The 21,121-nt window shown below is 34.1% G+C and overlaps 2 protein-coding genes and 1 pseudogene across 2 annotated transcripts; all 3 read right to left on the bottom strand.

Annotated features, from left to right (window-relative positions):
- LOC25499886 (MDIS1-interacting receptor like kinase 2) lies at window positions 1-3,133 on the bottom strand. The gene is given in 2 exon segments (XM_013592911.3): window positions 1-335; window positions 426-3,133. Coding segments are annotated over 2 exon segments (3,012 nt in total). The 5' UTR covers window positions 3,103-3,133.
- Window positions 3,134-6,545: 3,412 nt separating this feature from the next.
- LOC25499887 (MDIS1-interacting receptor like kinase 2) lies at window positions 6,546-8,106 on the bottom strand. The gene is made up of 3 exons (XM_013592912.2): window positions 8,016-8,106; window positions 7,841-7,899; window positions 6,546-7,718 (listed from the first exon to the last, which is right to left on the bottom strand). Exons 1-3 carry the CDS (start codon window positions 8,104-8,106, stop codon window positions 6,546-6,548), a joined length of 1,323 nt encoding a protein of 440 aa, XP_013448366.2.
- Window positions 8,107-11,829: 3,723 nt separating this feature from the next.
- LOC25499888 (MDIS1-interacting receptor like kinase 2-like) lies at window positions 11,830-16,537 on the bottom strand (annotated as a pseudogene).
- Window positions 16,538-21,121: the final 4,584 nt, after the last annotated feature.

Here is a 21,121-nt window from a genome sequence, read left to right as displayed (position 1 = left end):
TCAAGATGTATGATCTAAAGACGAAGACTATGCTGTTCGAAGCTCCCTGGAAACCTGTTCCATGGTAGGGCGGGAACGTGGACTTTCAGCTAAGCATGAAATTGTTGTCTTTGCAATGGATACTAACTTCTTAGCTACATGATTCATTGGACGAGGGAGACGTTGATCCAACTCATCCATCAATGGCATGAAATCAAGTGGTGAGTCCATGATAGTCCATTGTAAAGAGTTAGATATAATATCTCCTGGGTGTTTTCCATATGGTATTTCCAATGCCAATACCCCAAAACTATACACATCACACTTCTCATTTACTTCCATTGTGTATGCAAGTTCTGTACCAAAAGAGGGAGATAATTATGATTAGAAAAGACTAATTACAAATCTATCATATTTCATAAATAGTACATAGAAATGAAATGAACCTGGAGAAGCATATCCATAGGTGCCTGCAAATGAGGTCCAATTGTCTGAATTAGGATTAAGAAGCTTAGCCGTTCCAAAGTCTGAGACACAAGCCACATATTCTAAATCCAGAAGAATATTCTTGCTTGATATATCTCGATGAACAATTGGAGGGGTGCAATCATGGTGCATATAGCATAAAGCATTCGCTATATCTTTAATAACATTCACCCTCTTTTTCCAACCAAATGCAATTGCTTCTTCATCATCATTCAAAATCTTTTCCAAACTACCTTTCTCCATGAACTCGTAAACCAAAAACGACAAGTGTGTGTGTGAACAAAATCCATATAGCTTCACAATGTTACGATGCCGAATTTCTGTCAGAACTTGGATCTCATTTGCAAAACATTTTAGATCAGAATTCTCCGCATTCGTTACTGAATGGAGTTTTTTAACAGCAACTACTTGACCTGTGGGCAACTTTGCTTTGTAAACACTTCCTTGCGCTCCTGCTCCAATGAGATGCTTGTCATCAAACTCTTCCGTTGCTTCAATAATGTTCTCATACACCATTTTCCCATCAAAACTCCATATTGTAAATACATTTTTAGGAGCAATGTTGTTTCCTCCAACCTGGTTAATTCTTGTGGTTGACATTTGGCATAAATGAGATGAGAATTTGAAACAAACAAATGCTAGCATTAGAGTTCCTGGTGCAAAAGGCAAAACTATCAATAAGATCACTTTCTTAATCTTATGGTTATGAGAACCCCTGCTTGGATTTATGCAAGACTCCAAGCCAGATACATTACCGCACAAGCCTGTATTATTTCTCAAAACTTCAATGGTAGCGTCATTGAATGCTCGCATGTTTGGAAGTGGACCCTCGAATTGGTTATATGATATATCAACATTTGACAAACTAATCATCTGATCAAAGGAAGAAGGGATATTGCCAGAAAGATTGTTATGTGAAATATTCAGTGTTTCTAAGAGTATCAGCTTTACAAACGTTGGTGGTATGGTTCCATCCAAAAAATTTCCACTGAGATCAAGACTTTGAAGGGCTTTAAATTTTCCAAATTCATTAGGAATATTTCCTCTAAATTTGTTTTGACACAAATTTATGTCGAATATCCTAGGCAAAATGACAAGTTCTTTTCTGATGAAGCCATTTAGATTATTTTCTGCAACATCTAAGATTTCAAGTTCTTTTAATGATGCTATTTGTGTAGGAACATTGCCAGAAAGATGGTTGTTGCTTAAAAAGAGTCTACCCAACTTAGTCAAATTGCCCAACTCCTTTGGAATTTTTCCTGTGAGATGATTTGAAGATAAGTCAATTGAATATAAGTTAACCGCTTCACTTAGTTCGGGTGGTATACAACCTGATATATTATTGTTGGAGATGTTAATTTGCTTCAGGTTATGAAACTTTCCCCAATTGGATGAAAGGTGACCATAAAAATTATTGTCATCCAATCCCATGAACTCCAAATTTGGGTATACACCCAAATCATCTGTTATGTTTCCATCCATATGGTTATGTTCAAGCCTAAGTCTAATAAGGCTAGAGCAATTCTTCAAACTTTTTGGAACTTTCCCGGTAAAATGGTTATCTAAAGCAATAAAAAATTCCATGTTACCACCAAGACAAATGTTATGAGGCAACTGACCAATAAAATTGTTGTCAGATACATGGAACATGTTCAAATTAACAAGCATATTCAATTCCGTTGGAATAGCCCCACTGAGATGGTTTGCATGAAAGCCAAGATATTCTAAATGGCTCAAGTTTCCAATTGTAGGTGGTATTTTACCGGAGAGTAGATTGTTTGACAAATCAATAGAAATCAAAGATCTCATCATTCCAATTTTACTAGGAATAGATCCAGAAAGACTATTGTCATAAAGATATAGATGTTTTATGTTCAATAACTTCTCTATTTCTCTAGGAATAGATCCAGAAAGACTATTGTCATAAAGATATAGATATTGTATGTTCAATAACATCCCTATTTCTTTAGGAATAGTTCCACTGAGTTTGTTAATATGTAGATACAAGTCTGTCAAGAAGGATAAGTTCCCTATTGAAATTGGGATATTTCCTGTTAGATTTGAAACTGAGATATCAAGTTCTCTCAAATTCCATAATGCACCTATTTCTTTAGGAATGGTACCATTAAGAAAATTATCAGACAAATATAAAAAATGAAGATTGGTCAAAAGTGTTATTTCATATGGGATTGTTCCTGTGAAACTATTGTAACTGAGACTAAGAATGGATAGTTTGGACAACATCTTAATACGAGGAGGAATAGTTCCACTCAAGAAGTTGAAACTAAGATGAAGAATGAGAATGTTTGGAAGTGATGAGAAGTTAAGACTTTCAAGCGTACCTCTCAATCCCATATTTTTGAGACTTACATTAGAGACAGACATGGAATCTTCATCACACGTGATTCCAAACCAGTTGCATGAATTATTGCCACTCCATGAAGATAACAAAACTTGGCTTTGGTTGTCAAGACTTGCTTTCCACTTCAACAAAGCACTTGCTTCTTTGCTTTGAACAGTGGATGAAGCTGCAGAAATAGTAAAGGAAGAACCAACCACAGAAGAAGAAGAAGAAGGGTTAGTTATGAGTGCACAAAAGTACATTGAGAAAAACAGCCAAAAGTGTACACACTTCATCGACTCAAGTGTTGGAAATATGGGCACTTAGTTTTGGACTGGTTTGTTGTTTGTTAAGTGTTGCAAATATTTATAGCTAAATTTTTTGTTGCTGCTATAACTAAAATCATAATACGAGAATGGTAATAGTAAGTTTAAATTTAATATATAGGAGAAAAATCAATTCCTCGTAGAAAAAGTAACTTTTGTTAGTGTATTGTGTTTAATGATATTTGTCACTTTGATTAAGAAAAACAAGGGAAAATACCTAAGAGACATTTTGTCAAAAAATAAAATACATAAGAGACATAATGGAGCATTTTTTTTGGATACATATGAAATTAAAAGACAAAAAAAACAAACTAGTCAATTCGCTGCCTAAATACATCAGAGGTATCCGCAAGCAGGATGATATTCAATTAAGGAGGAGGAGAAATCCACATCTTTAAAGAGTCGATATTAGTTGCACCATATTAAGCCAATCAGTCAACACATTCGTTCCATTACCTCAAAGTATGACTAAATGAAACCACCCATGAAAGAGAAGAAAGCTTCGTAATGGTAGAAAGCGAAATTGCATGAGGATGAAAATCATTTTGTTTAGTATCAACAATAAGATCCAAAGCTGCCTGAGATTCAAGATGATAGACATGTAACCAAGATCCCACGTCAACTAAAGACTCTTCCAAATAGCTAATAGCTGAAAGTTCAGCCAACAAATTAGTAGTAACTATGCCACAAGATGTAGAAAAACCATGAATTCAATTCCCCCTATCGTACAATTAAACAAAATTAACCACTTGTGCATTCTAAAATTCACCAACAATACATATAAAAAGTGGGATTTTATTTGTATGCTATTAATATTGGGTGTCTTTATTCATTATCTCTCATTTAAATAATTTATTTTAATCATTCATTCATAGTCGTCTATTGTCTAAAATATATTAAGGATATCAAAAACACCAAAACCAATGGGGTTTAAGTGAAATCTTATGAAGTGAGAGAACTATTCAGAAAGAAAAAAAATGAGATTCAGGGGATAGACAACCGTGTAGAATGGGAGACGAGAATTCCTAAAGTTCCATTATCAATCAAATATTAACAAAATCAAAGCATGGGATTTAGTAATAGACAAAAGGGCCCAATTAAAAGTTCTAAGAAACGACATAAAGTGCCATTACAACGACCATTGTGCTTGTTTCATAATTTTTTTTTATAAGACGTTTAGAAGATAAATTAACGACGGTATTTGTCTACGGAAAAGTAAATTTCGTCTTTATATTTTTTATCACATAATGTTAGCAATGCCATCATTTTAGTGGTGACATTTAGTATGGAAAAGTAATAAACTTTTCCATTAAGATCAATGAAGAATTTAGACTTTGGAGAGAAAGAGAGAAGAGTGCTTTGAAAAACTCAACACTAAAGTGTCCATTATGACAGAAGAAAATAAGTCGCTACAATTTCAAATAACATCACCAAATTCACTAATGTAATATTGATAAAATTACAACTATCTAGTACTACAACCTTAGAATTTAGTTCAAAATCCTAATTCATCTTGAATGCACATGCCTAAATGCACCGTATTTGAAAGAGTCGAAAAAGAAGCAACAATATTGCATTTAAATCTCTCTGGACTCGGTTTAGTCCAACGAATATTATGCTGGTCAACCTGTGAATTTTATGGGTGTGGCGAAACTTCACCAGCTGCTTTCCATCCATCGAAAAATTTGCGTGAGCCAAAACATATGATTGCAATAACTTTAGAAAACAATCATACATCATCCTTCCTTGGATTGATGGCATGGTTTTGAAAAATAGCTTTAGTCGCCTTTTTGATCTTGCTACTAATAAAATGACAACGGTGGATGAAATGTATTCACTTGTGTGGGGGGAGGAGGGTGAAGCTTGGAAGTGGCGGTGTCGGTTGTTAGCTTGGGAGGAGGAGAAGGTGCGGGAGTGTTGTGATTTTTTTAACTAATATTGTTTTGCAGTCTAATCATTCTGACAGGTGGATTTGGCATTTACATGCATCCAACAAATATAACGTCACAAGTGCTTATAACCACTTGTTGTCATCAACAAATAACAACTTGGAAGCTGATCACATAAATGAAATTTGGAATAAGGAAGTGCCTTTAAAAGTCAGTCTCTTTGCTTGGCGTCTGCTTCGTAGTAGATTACCAACAACAGACAATTTAGTTAAAAGACAAATTAAACAACTAAATGCTCAAGTTTGTGTGTGCGGATGTGGCATGTTAGAAGACGCAGAGCACTTATTCTTCTCTTGTGATTTTTTTGGTAAACTGTGGTATGGTATTTCTCACTGGCTTAGGTTCCATATAGTGTTTCCTGAACATGTGCCAGATCATTTGTATCAATTTGGCACCTTAGGCGGGTTTTCCAAAAGCAACCGCTCAACTTTTAATCTCATATGGCTTTCTTGTGTGTGGGTGATTTCGATAGAAAGAAACACTCGGGTCTTTCTTCAAAAAGAGGCCTTGTTCAATCAATTACTAGATAAAATTAAACTTCAATCATACTGGTGGCTGAAAGCGAACCGTCCTACCTTTGCTTTTTCCTACCATTTGTGGTGGTTGAACCCTTTACCTTGTCTGGGTATTTATCTGCAATGGGGTGATTTTGTCATTCGATTTTTTTATTTTGTTACCCTTTGTTTTGTGGTTGTAATTTGATACTCTTTCAGCTGGGGTTTTTGCACTTCTTATGCTGAAATTTCCAGGCTTCAGTAATATATTCCATTTTAACTTCTTCAAAAACTAATTAAGTTACATTATTCCCCTGAAACGTAATTATTATTGTAATGTATAACGAGGGAACATGAATAATACTAGTAAGACATGAATAACGTAATTAAAATTGGAGAAAATTATTCGTGGAAGATAGGTTACACACCGTGTATAATGGGAGATGATAATGGAGTCAAAGACGCTGAGTGGAAACTGAAAAGAACAACCATTACCAAACTATTGACAAAATGGCCCAAGAAAGAGTTATACGAAACTTCCTAAAGTGCCTTTAGAATAACATTGCTCTTAGAAGATGAAATAATGTGGTATTTTTAAGAAGGAATTAACGTGGTATTTGTTTCCATTTGTGGAAAGCTTTCTAAAGCAACTGCTTCATCTTCCATGCAAGAGTTCGCTATTTTGAATGCTTTCTTGGTGAATATTCATTCATTATCCTAAGGCTCCTATTATTATAGATGTCAATTAGCAACCTTTTATGTTGTGTTGTGTTGTGTTGGGTTAAATGTAATAAAGACATAAAAATTGTTACATAAAAATTGATACATAAAAATAAAGACATATGTACAATTTGGACAAAAATTGTTTCGGTATTAAATATGAGTAAACATATAGACAAGTGTATAAATTAAAAAAAAATGCCTCATTAATATATATAATTAAAAAAAATTTGATAAAAATAAACGATATTCATTCATTCAAATTGATTGAGTATATCAATAAGATCAATTTCTTAATCTTATGATAATGAGACCCACTGCTTGAGATTTTCCAAGGGTTCAAACCAGAAACATTACCGCACAAGCCTGTATTATTTCTCAACACTTCAATTGTAGCGTTATTGAATGCTCGCATGTTTGGAAGTGGACCCTCCAATTGGTTATATGATATATCAACAAAGGACAAACTAATCATCTGATCAAAGGAAGAAGGGATCTGTCCAAAAAGATTGTTATGTGAAATATTCAATGTTTCTAAGCGTTTCAGGTTTCCAAGCATTGGTGGTATAGCTCCATTCAAAACATTTCCACTGAGATCAAGACTTTCAAGGACTTTAAATTGTCCAAACTCATCAGGAATATTTCCAATGAATTTTTTATGGCTCAAACTTAGATTCAATAACCTGGGCAAAATGGCAAGTTGTTTTGGGATGAAACCACTTAGATTATTTGCTGCAACAACTAAGGTTTCAAGTCCCTTTAACGATGCAATTCGTACCGGAACATTACCAGAAAGATGGTTGTTTCTTAAATAGAGTCTACCCAACATAGTCAAGTTGCCTATCTCCTTTGGAATTTTTCCAGTTAGATGGTTTGATGATAAGTCAATTGAATATAAGTTTGTTGCTTCACCGAGTTCGGGAGGTAGATAACCTGATATATTATTTCTGGAGATGTGAAGGTCTGTCAAGTTATGACACTTTCCCCAGTTGGATGAAAGGTGGCCATAAAAGTTATTGTCATCCAATCCCATGAACTTCAAATTTGGGCATACACCAAAATCATCTGTTATGTTTCCATCAAAGTGGTTTTTTTCAAGCCTAAGTCTAATAAGGCTAGAACAATTGTTCAAACTCATCAAAACATGCCCTATAAAATGGTACTGGGAGGAAGCAATATATTTCAAGTTTCCACCTTGGCAAATGTTATGAGGAAACTGACCAATGAAATTGTTATCATATACATTAAATGCTTTCAAATTAGCAAGCATATTCAACTCTGTCGGAATTGTCCCACTGAGATGGTTTTTATGAAATCCAATATATTTTAAATGGCTCAAGTTTCCAATTGTAGGTGGAATTTTACCAGACAAATCATTATCTGACAAATCAATTTCTACAAAGATCTCATCATTCCAATTTCTCTAGGAATGAGACCAGAAAGAATATTATAATGAACATATAGAATTTGTATGTTCAATAATTTGCCAAATTCTTGAGGAATAGATCCAGAAAGATTGTTGTCATCAAGATATAGAATTTGTACGTTCGATAAGTTGCCAATTTCTTTAGGAATAGTACCATTAAGAACATTGTTAGACAAATCTACAAATTGAAGATGGTCATATGGGTTATTTCATATGGGATTATTCCCGAGAAATTATTACGATTAAGATCAAGATAGGAAAGTTTGGACAACATCTCAATATGTGGAGGAATACTTTCAGTCAAGAGGTTGACACAAAGATCAAGAGTGAGAATGTTTTGAAGTGATGAGAAGTTAAGACTTTCAAGCGTACCTCTCAATTTCATATTTGCGAGATTTACATTTGAGACGGACATGGAATCTTCATCACACGTAATTCCCAACCAGTTGCATGAAATATTGTCATTCCATGAAGATAACAAAGCTTGGCTTTGGTTATCAAGACTTGCTTTCCACTTCAACAACGCACTTGCTTCTCTACTTTGTAAAGTAGAAGAAGCAGATGAAATTGTTGGAAAAACCAACAATTGAAGAAGGGTTAGTTATGAGTGGACAAAAGTACATTGAGAAAAACAGCCAAAAGAGTACACACTTCATGGTCTGAAGCGTTGGAAATATGGACACCATGGAAGCTATAGGGTGAGGGCTTAGCACTTAAGATACTTTATTTTGATTGGACTATATGTAATTAGTAGTGTTGCAGATATTTATAGGAAACCAATTTTTTTCTTCCCAGAACTAAAATCATGAAATGAGAATAGTATATAGATGAAAATTTAATGACACGGTATACGTTAAATTTATGGGAGCTTCTACAGGGTGCAGTCAGGAAACTGACTTTTTTGAAAAAATTAATTTTAACCTTAATGTTTAATTCATTTTTAAATTGTTGATTATTGATGCATGATCAATAGTAATTCATCTAGTAATGCTTGCAACATTTTGGACTTACAGGTACTATTATTTTATCGTTGGCATCTTTAACATTCAAATAGAGTTGATGATATTATGTGATAGTCTTAAGTGTTACACTTTGTGGAGTGTTACACTTAAAACAAGGTAGGATAAAATTAGATTAAGTGTATTCTTGTTAGTCTGATGAATTGATGATACTATGGGAAAATGAATTGCTCTCATAATTAATTAAATATTGTAAAAATGATATGTTATTAATTATAATAGAAAATACATGCTATCATTATTTTAAAAATAACAATATTTTCAAAATGTTAGAATATCAAGATAATAAATAAGGAATGATCTTCTAATCTCAGGATAATTTCTAACCCAGCCTATATATAAATTGCAAAGGAAAGTCAGGATATGATAGGAAAATGGTTTATTTTATCCTATCTCTTTGGTGCATCAAACATGAGATTTAAGCAGGATATATGATTAATGTATCATATCCTGCCTCCCTATCTTGACCATCAAACATACCCTAAAAGATAATGGAACGATAGTGTACTATTCTAACAGCACTTTAGGAAGTTTTTTAGAACTATTTCTTGGGCCATTTTGTCTCACAAATTTCCATTATTTGGTTTTGTCAATATTCGATATTTGTTGTTGCTTAAAATTGAGTATGTAAAACGTTTGTGTTGAAATGATATGTGAACATAAAAGTTGACGTTAAGCTGGACTCTCACTATGTGAATATTCTATGGGTCTTTTGAATTGTTTAAAATTTTGTGAAAAGAAACATTGGGTGCTAGAATCGCATCTACTTCTAAGCAAAAAGAATGTTTAACGGAAACTATTTTTTGATAAATTGAGCAATGATGAGGGGCTTGCAGAGCAATCACCGTGCCACCAAAGTATGTGTTTTAGGTAGGGGTGGATCTTGATTCATAATATCGTAATATTTTTTTTGTCAAATAATTAAATAATGCTAAATTTAATAAGAATTTATTTGAAAAATAGTTGTAGCAACAAAAATTATAAAACAAAATAATCTATTTTGCATTCGTTGAAAATGAACTAAAATTACATCATTACTAATTATTTTAATTAAGAATATATCTTTCTACATATGTTACAAGTGATGAATCAAATGCTCTAGCAGGATAGCCGTGTGCATACGAACGGGTGAGCGCATTGCACTCTTTTTTGAAAGCAAGTCCCAATTGCGTAGAAGTAAAATAATAGATATATGTATTGATATATAAAAATAAAGATAGATGTACAATTTGTACAAAAATTGTTTCCGTATTAAATATGAGTAAACATATAGACAAGTGTATAAATTAAAAAAAAAAAAAAAATCCCTCATTAATATATATAAGTAAAAAAAAAAATTGATAAAAATAAGCGATATTCATTCATTCAAATTGATTGAGTACATCGATAAAATACAAATTCAAATTCACTAAAAACGAAAAGAATGAATATGTGAACAAACTCACAACATCCATATTAATAGTCTTTCTGGTGGTTGAAAGCGAATCGTCCTAGCTTTGTTTTCTCTTATCATTTTTGGTGGTTCAACCCATTACCTTGTTTGGGCATCCATCTGTAATAGGGGTCTCGGCACTTGGCCACTTTTGTTTTGTATCATATGATTATTCTGATGTAACTTGATACTCTTTCAGCTGGTTTTGGCACTTCTTGTGCTGATTTTCCATGCTTTTGGTGATATATTCCATTTTATCTTCTTCAAAAAAAAAAAAGTATAAAATGGCAAAGTACCTATGCCTACAAATATGCCAAATATGACTATATTCATGTCTCTGGAATACTCATGTTTTCGAATCTGCAACGTTGACAACGCCAACGTCATTGTCGTTGATTGAATTTGCACTTGCTAAAAGCTAATCTTTCAACCTGAATAAAATAAACACCACACTAAGACGGGGAAATCAAAAACACACCGCACAAAGACGGGAAATCAAAACAAACAGGGTCGTTCAGAGATGACGAAATCACAAAAACAAACGAAAGAAAACAGAAAATATGTGAAATCACTTATTCAATTAGGATAGGAGGAAAAACAATTCGGGTCAAAATTAGTAATGATGTAATTTTAGGTCAAAATTGACCCTAAATCACCCCTCTGAAAAGAAGAAGAAGAAAAGGGTGACGACTAGGGTTTGAGAACGAGAGAAGATAGAGATGAAGAAAGGGGGAGTTGTTGAAAGAATTTTATATATAAGTAAAAATATAGACACATGTATTCATTAAAAAAAATAGATCCGTGTACTAATATATGAACAAAAATATAGATACATGTATAAATATAAAACACATTTGGTGTTTGTATTATATACGAGTACGGTGAAATGATAACAAAAAAATAGAAAAAAATAAAATAAAATTGGGCATGTGCTAGTGTGGCACTTGCCACACCACCAACACTTGTCACACCCGGCATTGTTCATCTCCATCCCTGGTTTTAGGCCCTTAGATTTTTTAGGCCCATTTCCGAGGTCTGTAAAGATGTGAATTATCAGAACCTTCTTCCATACATAACCTGTAGGCATTCCTGACCGAATAACGACCATTTTTCTCCGCTTTCCAAACCAATTGATCTTCCTCTACCTGCCGGATTAGGGTGTTCTTAAAATACCTTGGGCTGTATTATAATCAAAACATTGATGAATTATGTTGCGATCCCAACTCTGTGCGTTATGATCAATGAGGGAAACTAGACAGCCTGTTTTAGTATGAAACTTGTATCCTTGTTTGCCTAGCATCACATTTTGAGTATCTTATAAATATTTAGTATGGTATAGATAACGGTGATGTATGTTATAAATTTATAATTTGTCATTTGTATCATTTTGAGTTCAAAATAGTCCATTCACATTATGCACCAAACATAAAGAAAAGCTTGCTTGAATTTACACTGCAGTTATAGTTGAACTCCTCATGTTATCATTGAGATTTCTTATGCTCATATTCCTATAACCCTGCATGTTTCTTATTTTGCCACACTAATTCAAGTACTTAATGTGCATGCCTTTGCAAAAAAAATAAACTTAATGTGCTTTCAAAGGTTAGCTTTAGTTACAAAAACTAAGATGAAAAAGTAACATTCAAGCATATACTCATCAAGATGTAAGATCTTTAGACGAAGACTATGCCGATAAAAGTTCCCTGAAAACCTGCTCCATGGTAGGGTGAGATCATGGACGTTCATCTAAGCAAAAAATTGTTGTCTTTGCAATGGATACTAACTTCTTAGCTATATGATTCATCGGACGAGGGAGACGTTGATCCAACTCATCCTTAAATGGCATGGAATCAAGTGTTGAGTTCAAGATAGTCCATTGTGAAGAGTTAGATATAATATCTCCCGGGTGTTTTCCATATAGTATTTCCAATGCTAATATCCCAAAACTATACACATCACACTTCACATTCACTTCCATTGTGTATGCAAATTCTGTACCAAATCAAAAGAGGGCGATAATTATGATTAACAAAAACTAATTACAAATCTATCATATTTCATAATTAGTTCAAAGAACTTAAATTAACCTGGAGCAGCATATCCATAGGTACCTGCAAATGATGTCAAGTTGGTTGAATTAGGATTTAGAAGCTTAGCTATTCCAAAGTCTGAGACACGAGCCACATATTCTAAATCCAGTAGGATATTCTTGCTTGATATATCTCGATGAACAATTGGAGGTGAGCAATCATGGTGCATATAGTATAAAGCATTAGCTACATCTTTAATAACATTCACCCGCTTATTCCAATCAAATGTAATTACTTCTTCATCATCTTTCAAAATCTTTTCCAAACTACCTTTCTCCATGAACTCGTAAACCAAAAACGACAAGTGGGAGTGTGAACAATATCCATATAGTTCACAATGTTACGATGCTGAATTTCTGTCAGAGCTTGAATCTCATTTGCGAAACAGTTTAGATCAAAATTTTCCTCATTTGTTACTGAATGGAATTTTTTAACAGCAACTACTTGACCTGAATGCAAATCTGCTTTGTAAACTTTTCCTTGCGCTCCTACTCCAATGAGATGCTTGTCATCAAACTCTTATGTGGCTTCAATTATGTTCTCATACACCATTTTCCCATCAAAACTCCATATTGTAAATACATTTTTAGGAGCAACGATGTTTCCTCCATCCTGGTTGTCTCTTGTGGTTGACGGTTGGCACCGATGATATGAAAATTTGAAACAAATGAATGCTATAATTAGAATTCCTAGTGCAAGAGATAAAACTATCAATAAGATCAATTTATTAATCTTATGATAGTGAGACTCACTGCTTGAGATTTTGCAAGGGTTCAAACCAGAAACATTACCGCACAAGCCTATATTATTTCTCAACACTTCAATTGTAGCGTTATTGAATGCTCGCATGTTTGGAAGTGGACCCTCCAATTGGTTATATGACATATCAACAAAGGACAAACTAATCATCTGATCAAAGGAAGAAGGGATCCGTCCAGAAAGACTGTTATGTGAAATATTCAATGTTTCTAAGCGTTTCAGGTTTCCAAGCATTGGTGGTATGGCTCCTTTCAAAACATTTCCACTGAGATCAAGACTTTCAAGGACTTTAAATTGTCCAAACTCAAAAGGAATATTTCCAATGAATTTGTTATGGCTCAAACTTAGGTTGAATAACCTGGGCAAAATGGCAAGTTGTTTTGGGATGAAACCGCTTAGATTATTTTCTGCAACATCTAAGGTTTCAAGTCCCTTTAATGATGCAATTTGTACCGGAACATTACCAGAAAGATGGTTGTTGCTTAAATAGAGTCTACCCAACATAGTCAAGTTGCCTAACTCCTTTGGAATTTTACCAATAAGATGGTTTGAAGATAAGTCAATTGAATATAAGTTTGTTGCTTCACCAAGTTCGGCGGGTAGATAACCTGAGATATTATTTCTTGAGATGTGTAGGTGTGTCATGTTACGGCACTTTCCCCAGTTGGATGAAAGGTGGCCATAAAAGTTATTGTCGTTCAACGCCATGAACATCAAATTTGGGTATACATCAAAATCATCTTTTATGTTTCCATCAAAATGGTTATTGTCAAGCCATAGTCTAATAAGGCTAGAACAATTCTTCAAACTCTTTAGAACTTTCCCAGTAAAATGGTTATTTGATGCACTGATGAATTTCAAGTTTCCACCAATGCAAATGTTATGAGGCATCTGGCCAATGAAATTGTTATCATGTACTTGGAAATTTTGCAAATTAGAAAGCATATTCAATTCCGTAGGAATTGTCCCACTGAGGTGGTTTCCATGAAAGTCAAGAGATTGTAAATGGCTCAAGTTTCCAATTGTAGGTGAGATTTTACCAGAGAGAGAATTGTTTGACAATTTAATCTGAAGCAAAGATCTCATCAGTCCAAGTTTACTAGGAATGAAACCAAAAAGAATATTATCTTGAAGAAATAGTTGTTTTAAGTTCCATAAATTTCCAATTTCTAGAGGAATAGATCCAGAGAGTTTATTGACATGAAGAAATAGAATTTCTAAGTTCAATAAGTTCCCAATTTCTCTAGGAATAGATCCAGAAAGACTATTGTCATGAGGAATTAGGAGTTGTATGTTTATTAATTTCCCAATTTCTTGAGGAATAGATCCCCAAAGTTTGTTGCGATGTAGATACAAGTTTGACAAGAAGGATAAGTTCCCTATCGAAATTGGGATATTTCCTGTTAGGGACGAAGATGAGATATCAAGTTCTCTCAAATTCCATAATGCACCTATTTCTTTAGGAATGGTACCATTAAGTAAATTATTATTCAAATATAAAATTAGAAGATCGGTCAAATGTGTTATTTCATATGGGATTGTTCCTATGAAACTATCAGGGCCGTTCCTAGAGTTTTACGGGTCTTAGGCATAGTATGAAAAAAGGGCCCTTTGTATTACATCATTTTTTCTTCTTCTGATAAATGATAAATGAGACATGTATTAGTTATAGTGGTTGACATCCCAACTATGCTGGCACCCCAAGTCACTATAATACGATATTTTGACATCCCAGCTATGCTGGCACCCCAAAATATTGTGTGTCAAATACACCTCATCCTATATATTATTAATAAAAAGGAAAGACAAAACAAAAAAGTTGGGGGGTCTAAATTACACCTCGACACCATTTTCATGTTGTTTGAGTCTTTGACTAATATGCTTCCAATCATTTAAACCCTCAGTTGCAAGTAAACTCAAGTTACTAGAGGTAGAAGATTTAAACAATTTACAACAAAAACAATATACTTTGTCAACATGTTTGCAATAAACTAGCCACTTTCGATCACTAATCTCACCATTACTTAATTTTCTTGAATAATTCGCATATGAGAAATGCCTAGAGTATTTGTCATTGGGAAAATTAAGATTCATTTCTCGAATAGGCCCCCTTTCAACTAGAATATCCCTTGAGGTGTTATCAAGATTCTTCCAATTTGTTGGATCATAAATATCAAAATGAGGATCATCACCAAAATTTTCAATATTATATGCATTTGGCACATCATTAGGAACATTTGAATTATCATCAATTTCCTCATTTTCATTTTCATGATCCAAATTTTCACTATAATACCATATTAGTACTAGTAGTAAGTGAAGTAGAGAGCAATAGCACCTTAAAATAGACCGAAGTTTTAGCACCTGAAAATAAAAGTGCAACAAAAAAAAACAAGAAATATATCAACACTTAATTAAGCAAAAATCAAGAATTGAATTGAAAAAAAAATAAAAATAAAAAATCACGTGTACAGTGTACAAACAATTAATTAAAAAAAATATCAAAAATTAAAAATGACTGTTGTATGTACAACACGTGAAGTGAACTCTTAAATCAATATCATGCTATATGCTTTTAAGCTTTTTGGAATGGTGTACAGTACAAATCATGTTATATGGAAAAATAAAAATTTCAATTGGAAAAAACATAAATCATTCAATTAGAATTTTAAAATTCAACACCTGAAGCAATTAGATAATTGAAACAATGATTATCAAAAAGAATTGGAATAAGAAAAAAAAAACATATTAGAATTCAACACTTGAAGCAATTAGAGAATTGAAACAATATTATCAAATAGAATTGGAATAAGAAAGAAAAAAAAAAAAAAACCTAAAACAATTCACCTGGAGAGAAGGACTGATTTTTGAACCTTTTGGTTTTTCTTTTTAGGTTTCTTTTTTCATCTGTCTTTCTAATTGCTCAAAAGAAGTTTTTGTTTGTGTGTTAGTTGGGCCCTTTCCATTAACCATTATTTTCCTCTTTATTGGTCTTTCCACGTTTTTTTTTTTTTTTTTTTTCTGTTTTATTTCTAATGGACTGAGAAAATGATTCAGAATTAGGCCTGCTGGTACGAATTACTATACGCACCCCACTTTTTCCTTAGCTTTGCTATATACACCCCCCCCATAAAAAAAAAATTTTAGGGCCCCCTACGAGCATGGGCCCTAGGCCGTCGCACTCGCGGCCTATGCCTAGGGCCGGCCCTGGAAACTATTGCGACTGAGATCAAGAACGAGAATGTTTGGAAGAGATGAGAAATTAAGACTTTCAAACGTACCTTTCAATTTCATATTTGTGAGACTTACATTAGACAGAGACATCGAATCTTCATCACACGTGATTCCGAACCAGCTGCATGAATTATTGCCACTCCATGAAGATAACAAAGCTTGGCTTTGGTTATCAAGACTTGCTTTCCACTTCAACAAAGCACTTGCTTCTCTACTTTGTAAAGTGGAAGAAGTAGATGAAATTGTTAGGGAAAAACCAACAATTGAAGAAGAAGGGTTCATTATGAGTGGACAAAAGTACATTGAGAAAAACAGCCAAAAAGTACACACTTCATGGAAGCAATAGGTTGAGGGCTTAAGATACTTTGGTTTGGTTTGAAGAGATTGAATTAATGATTTCAAATGTTTATACAATATAGCATTTGTAGAAACAATCACCAAGACATGGTTTTCGGTATTCTGATTGATCAAAGTGTTTCTTGACTTAGTACCATGTAAACATGATTAGATGATAAAGTCAGAGCATGTTTTTCCTGATTTCTGTTATGTTCCCTCCACCTCAGCTGTTAAGATGTCACCTATGAAGCACGGATACGGACATGGACACTGACACGCCGACATAGCTAATAATTAAAAAAAATCACATAATTTAGTGTAATTATAAGTGTCGGTGTCGGACACGACACGTGTCCGACACCGAGACACGTCTAATTCGAGGAGTGTCCGTGCTTCATAGGATCTCGCCCTCCTTCTCTACCGTGTGCAGTCCACGTTCCTCAGGCTCAATTTGGCCTTTTCCTTTCACTCCTTATTTCTCTTCTCATGAAAGGTAACTTCACTTTTGAAAGGTTGAGAGTTTGATGTGCAATTTGACGCGGGTTCCATCCAATTTTCCTCTCAATTTGACTATTTCATTACTCACATGACAAAGCTGTGCATTTAACATTTCAATTTTTAAGGCCATATTCAATTGTGAACGAACTTACCCTTCACCTACTCTATCGGAAAGCAATCAGACTGTTGATGTTGTATGGTATAGAGTGTTGGGCGGTTAAGAGCCAACACGAGACTCAAGTAAGTGTAGTGGAGATTAGAATGTTTCGTTAAATGAACGGTAAAACTAGACAGAAGTGGTGGTAACACCAGGACCGTTCCTATAAAATTTGAGACCCGGCTCTTATTGTAAAGATAGGCCCCTAATAAAAAAATACAATTCTATTAATGAGCAAAAAAAACTTAATAATGTGGTTCATTTTATTTTTTGAGAGAATAAATTATAATGTTTATTGTTTGAGCTTTGTTATTTTATTCGACAAATGTGGGCCAAAAATAAGGGCTAAAAAAAAGAAAAAAAATTATATTGTATTTTTATTTGTAAACAAGTAGGGAATAAAAAATTAAAGGCTAAAGTGAACTTTTCACCCATTAAGTTTTAAAAAGTTGCGATTTTGGTCCCCTATGAAGAAAAAAAAGACAAATGTGACACCTCATGTTTAGGGAAATATGCTCTTTTGACCCCCTAACATAAGGGAACTATGATCTTTTGACCCCCTAACATAAGGGAACTATGATCTTTTGACCCCTTATCTTGTCAAAAAGTTGCGATTATGGCCTCTTTTTTGGGACACGTGGCGTCTTCTCATAAATTTTGGGACGAAAGGGGCCAAAATTGTAATTTTTTTTATTAGGAGGCCAAAATCGCAACATTTTGAAACTTAGGGGTCTAAAAGTGCAGTTTAGCCAAAATTAAAAAGGAAAAAGAACAAAAATCCTGAGGTTATGAGAGTTGAACTCATGATCACAAGGATATCATAACCAAGCTCAAGCACAACACCACCTTATCAACTTTGTAAATGTGACACTGGTATATATTGATATTTTGTATGCATTACATATAGAAAAAAAAATAAAAAAATAATAATTGGGCCCCAAAATTTTGGAGGCCAAGCTCCATAGAGCTGCTTGTACATCCCAAAAACGGTCCTGACATCTATAGTAGAAAAGTTGGTAGGAAATAGGCTTAGATGGTTTAGGCAGGTAGAGAGAAGATCCATAGATGCCGTCGTAAGAAGAGTAGATCAAATTGAGGAAAGTCAAGTCAAAAGAGGTGGAGAAAAACCTAGGAAAACTATAAGAGAAATCATTAGAAAGGATTTAGAGGTCAATAAGTTGGATCCAAATATGATTTATGATAGAACACTATGGCGTACTTTGATCCATGTAGCCAACCCCACTTAGTGAGATAAAGCTTGGTAGTTGTTGTTGTTGTCGTCATTTTTACCGAAGTAGATGCACAAAGTGAGAGTGGAAGCAATTGAATTGAGAAAGTTGAGTTGTTGATTCTTCTTTAGATCTAAGTTTCTGACATCGTCATCAGTTATGTGCATAAACGATATGATAACTGACAGGACCAGTGGCACGTCCGGTGTTTGGTTGAACTTGTCATACAAGTAAATCCTATCCAGGTTTAATAACATTGTGTTTAATAACTTGTGCAATCTTTTTCCAGAAAATGTTTGAATGTTCATCATATTCATGTGTTGTTTTATGAACAAGATGAAGAAAATCGTTTTTATATGAAAAGAACTTCCTTTCGACATAAATTAGTGAAGTAAATGCAACTAAAACACTTAAAAGTTTAAATGCATCAACTTTAATAAAAGTGTAAATTGCATTGCATTAATGTAAAAGTGGTTAGACAAATCAGATTGCATATATTATATGACTATTTTCTCTAAACACAGATACTTTGCATATTAGAATTATATAAGTGATTTGTGACCCATTTTTCTTAACAAAAACTACTATATATACATAGAAGAAATAACTGCAAATTTAAACTGCTAAGAACTACATTTCTTCGACCAAAAATTGCATGCCTTCCACGTGTCTGGACATTTGAAACTAACTTCTTTACTAATATAAACAAGATAAAATACAGTCAAAAAAATTGCCCCCTGTCATACCCCAATTTTTGACCTAAGGTCCCACTGACACGCGTCGTTTAACCCTGATCAGTCTCACATTTTAGTGAAAAATTCGACAAAGAAGTATTTTAAAATACCTCATTTTTTAGTTCCGAGTCGAGTTCTTTTCTCTCATTACTTTTTTTTTTTTAATCTCTATTTCATCTTTTAATTTTAAATTAAGGAAAATGCTTCTTTCTACGAATGTCCATCCACGAAATCCACGAACGTTTGTTAAATCCAAATCCGTTTACAACCACTGCCCTCTTTGTATTCCACCAAGTACCTAATTAATTACCATTCACTATTTAATTAAAGAACACGTGTCCATTCTTAGTTTTCATAGGCAATTTTAATCGTGGTATATAGCGGAACTCTTAAATTAATCTTAATTTTATTTCCTTTTATTTTAAATACCTCTTTTTAAGATAGGTCCCAATTGTCCATATCTGCATAGTCACCATTTTATTTATTTATTATTAGTTTCATTATTTATTTTTATTATTTATTATAAAATCCAAAAAAGAGAGTCCGCAAAGCTGTCACGCGCATCATCCCATCCCAATCCTCATCTGCAGCAAAGTAACGGATACATATTTTCATATTTTTCTCCCCAAGCCACAATATTTTCTGCACTCTTCAACAAACCCTAAAGTCCCAAATTCCTCACTATAAATAACAACCTGCACACACACAAACAGGGGGCCGGAATTCACAAAGAAATAACAATTTTCACAAATAAAACCTGCAATTTTCTAAACGCACAAAAACCCCAGAGGCCGGAAATTCACCGGTCAAAATCCTAGCCTCAATAATTCATCAAAACCTGCATTTTTTCGACCAGCCAAAACACACAAATTTACTAACATCAATATCCTACAACAATTTTACACGAACAATTCACCCACAACCTGCAAAAATCACCAAAACCCAGCAAACATTTTTCAAACCAAACAATCAATTTTTCATTCCAATCAAAAACCAGTAACCAATTCACAACACAATCACACATCAATCGCACAAACAGCAACCAGAATCGAGTCCATGCAACAGCCATCATACCGTCACCCATATATCCAACAACAAACCTTTACAAAACCGCACAAAAAACAACAACAACGAAGCTGATCCAGAACCAGCAGGAACACACGACAGACGGGCAAAAGGACGGGATTCGTACACAAACAAGTCTAAAGGGCCTGAACCCGTCGCAACAGATCAACCACAAAGGACCGACAACAACAAATCGGCTCAAAAGGAACTGGAATAAAGTGCAGAGAAAGAAAAAGGTATAAAAAAAAAACTTCTCCTGTAGATTTAGGTCTGTATATACTTGTTTGAAAATTGTGAGTTCGGATCTAGAAAAAGAATTGTCAAGAAGGAGTAGGAATAGAGAGTGGATCGAAGCAAAAGAAAAAAAACAAAAAAATAATTTTAGGGTTCCGGCGCGGTGGTGCCGCCGCACTGGCCGGCCAACCGCCGCCGGAACCCCCTTATCTCCGTCGGAGAGGATGAAGATCTGCCGGAATCTTCATGTTAGGAACCAAAAAATGAAGAACATGAGAGAGAGAGAGATGAGAGAAATCTAGAGAGAAGGGAGAAGTTTTGAATGTTAGAGAGAGAAACTTGTTTTTAAAATGAAAAAACCGTCCATAGCCTATATATATTGTTAGGCTGAATCGGTTCAGCCCTTGAACCGAACCGAACCAAAACCGGTTCCTCTTAAGCCCACTAGCGCGCCCTGTTCACCCAGTAAGCCCAACTCAGCTTTTTCTCAATTCTGCACACCCCTGAATACTGCTGCACCCCCCATCTTGTGATTGAACTATGCATTTTATTTATCTTTTAGCATTGTAATTAGTATTTTATATTCTCTCATGCATGTTTATTTATTAATGTA

This window comes from Medicago truncatula, chromosome 7 (genome assembly GCF_003473485.1).
Source record: "Medicago truncatula cultivar Jemalong A17 chromosome 7, MtrunA17r5.0-ANR, whole genome shotgun sequence".
Classification (NCBI taxonomy): Eukaryota; Viridiplantae; Streptophyta; class Magnoliopsida; order Fabales; family Fabaceae; genus Medicago; species Medicago truncatula.
The sequence above is the reverse complement of the archived record's forward strand: the minus strand, read 5'-3'. Positions and strand labels throughout refer to the sequence as shown.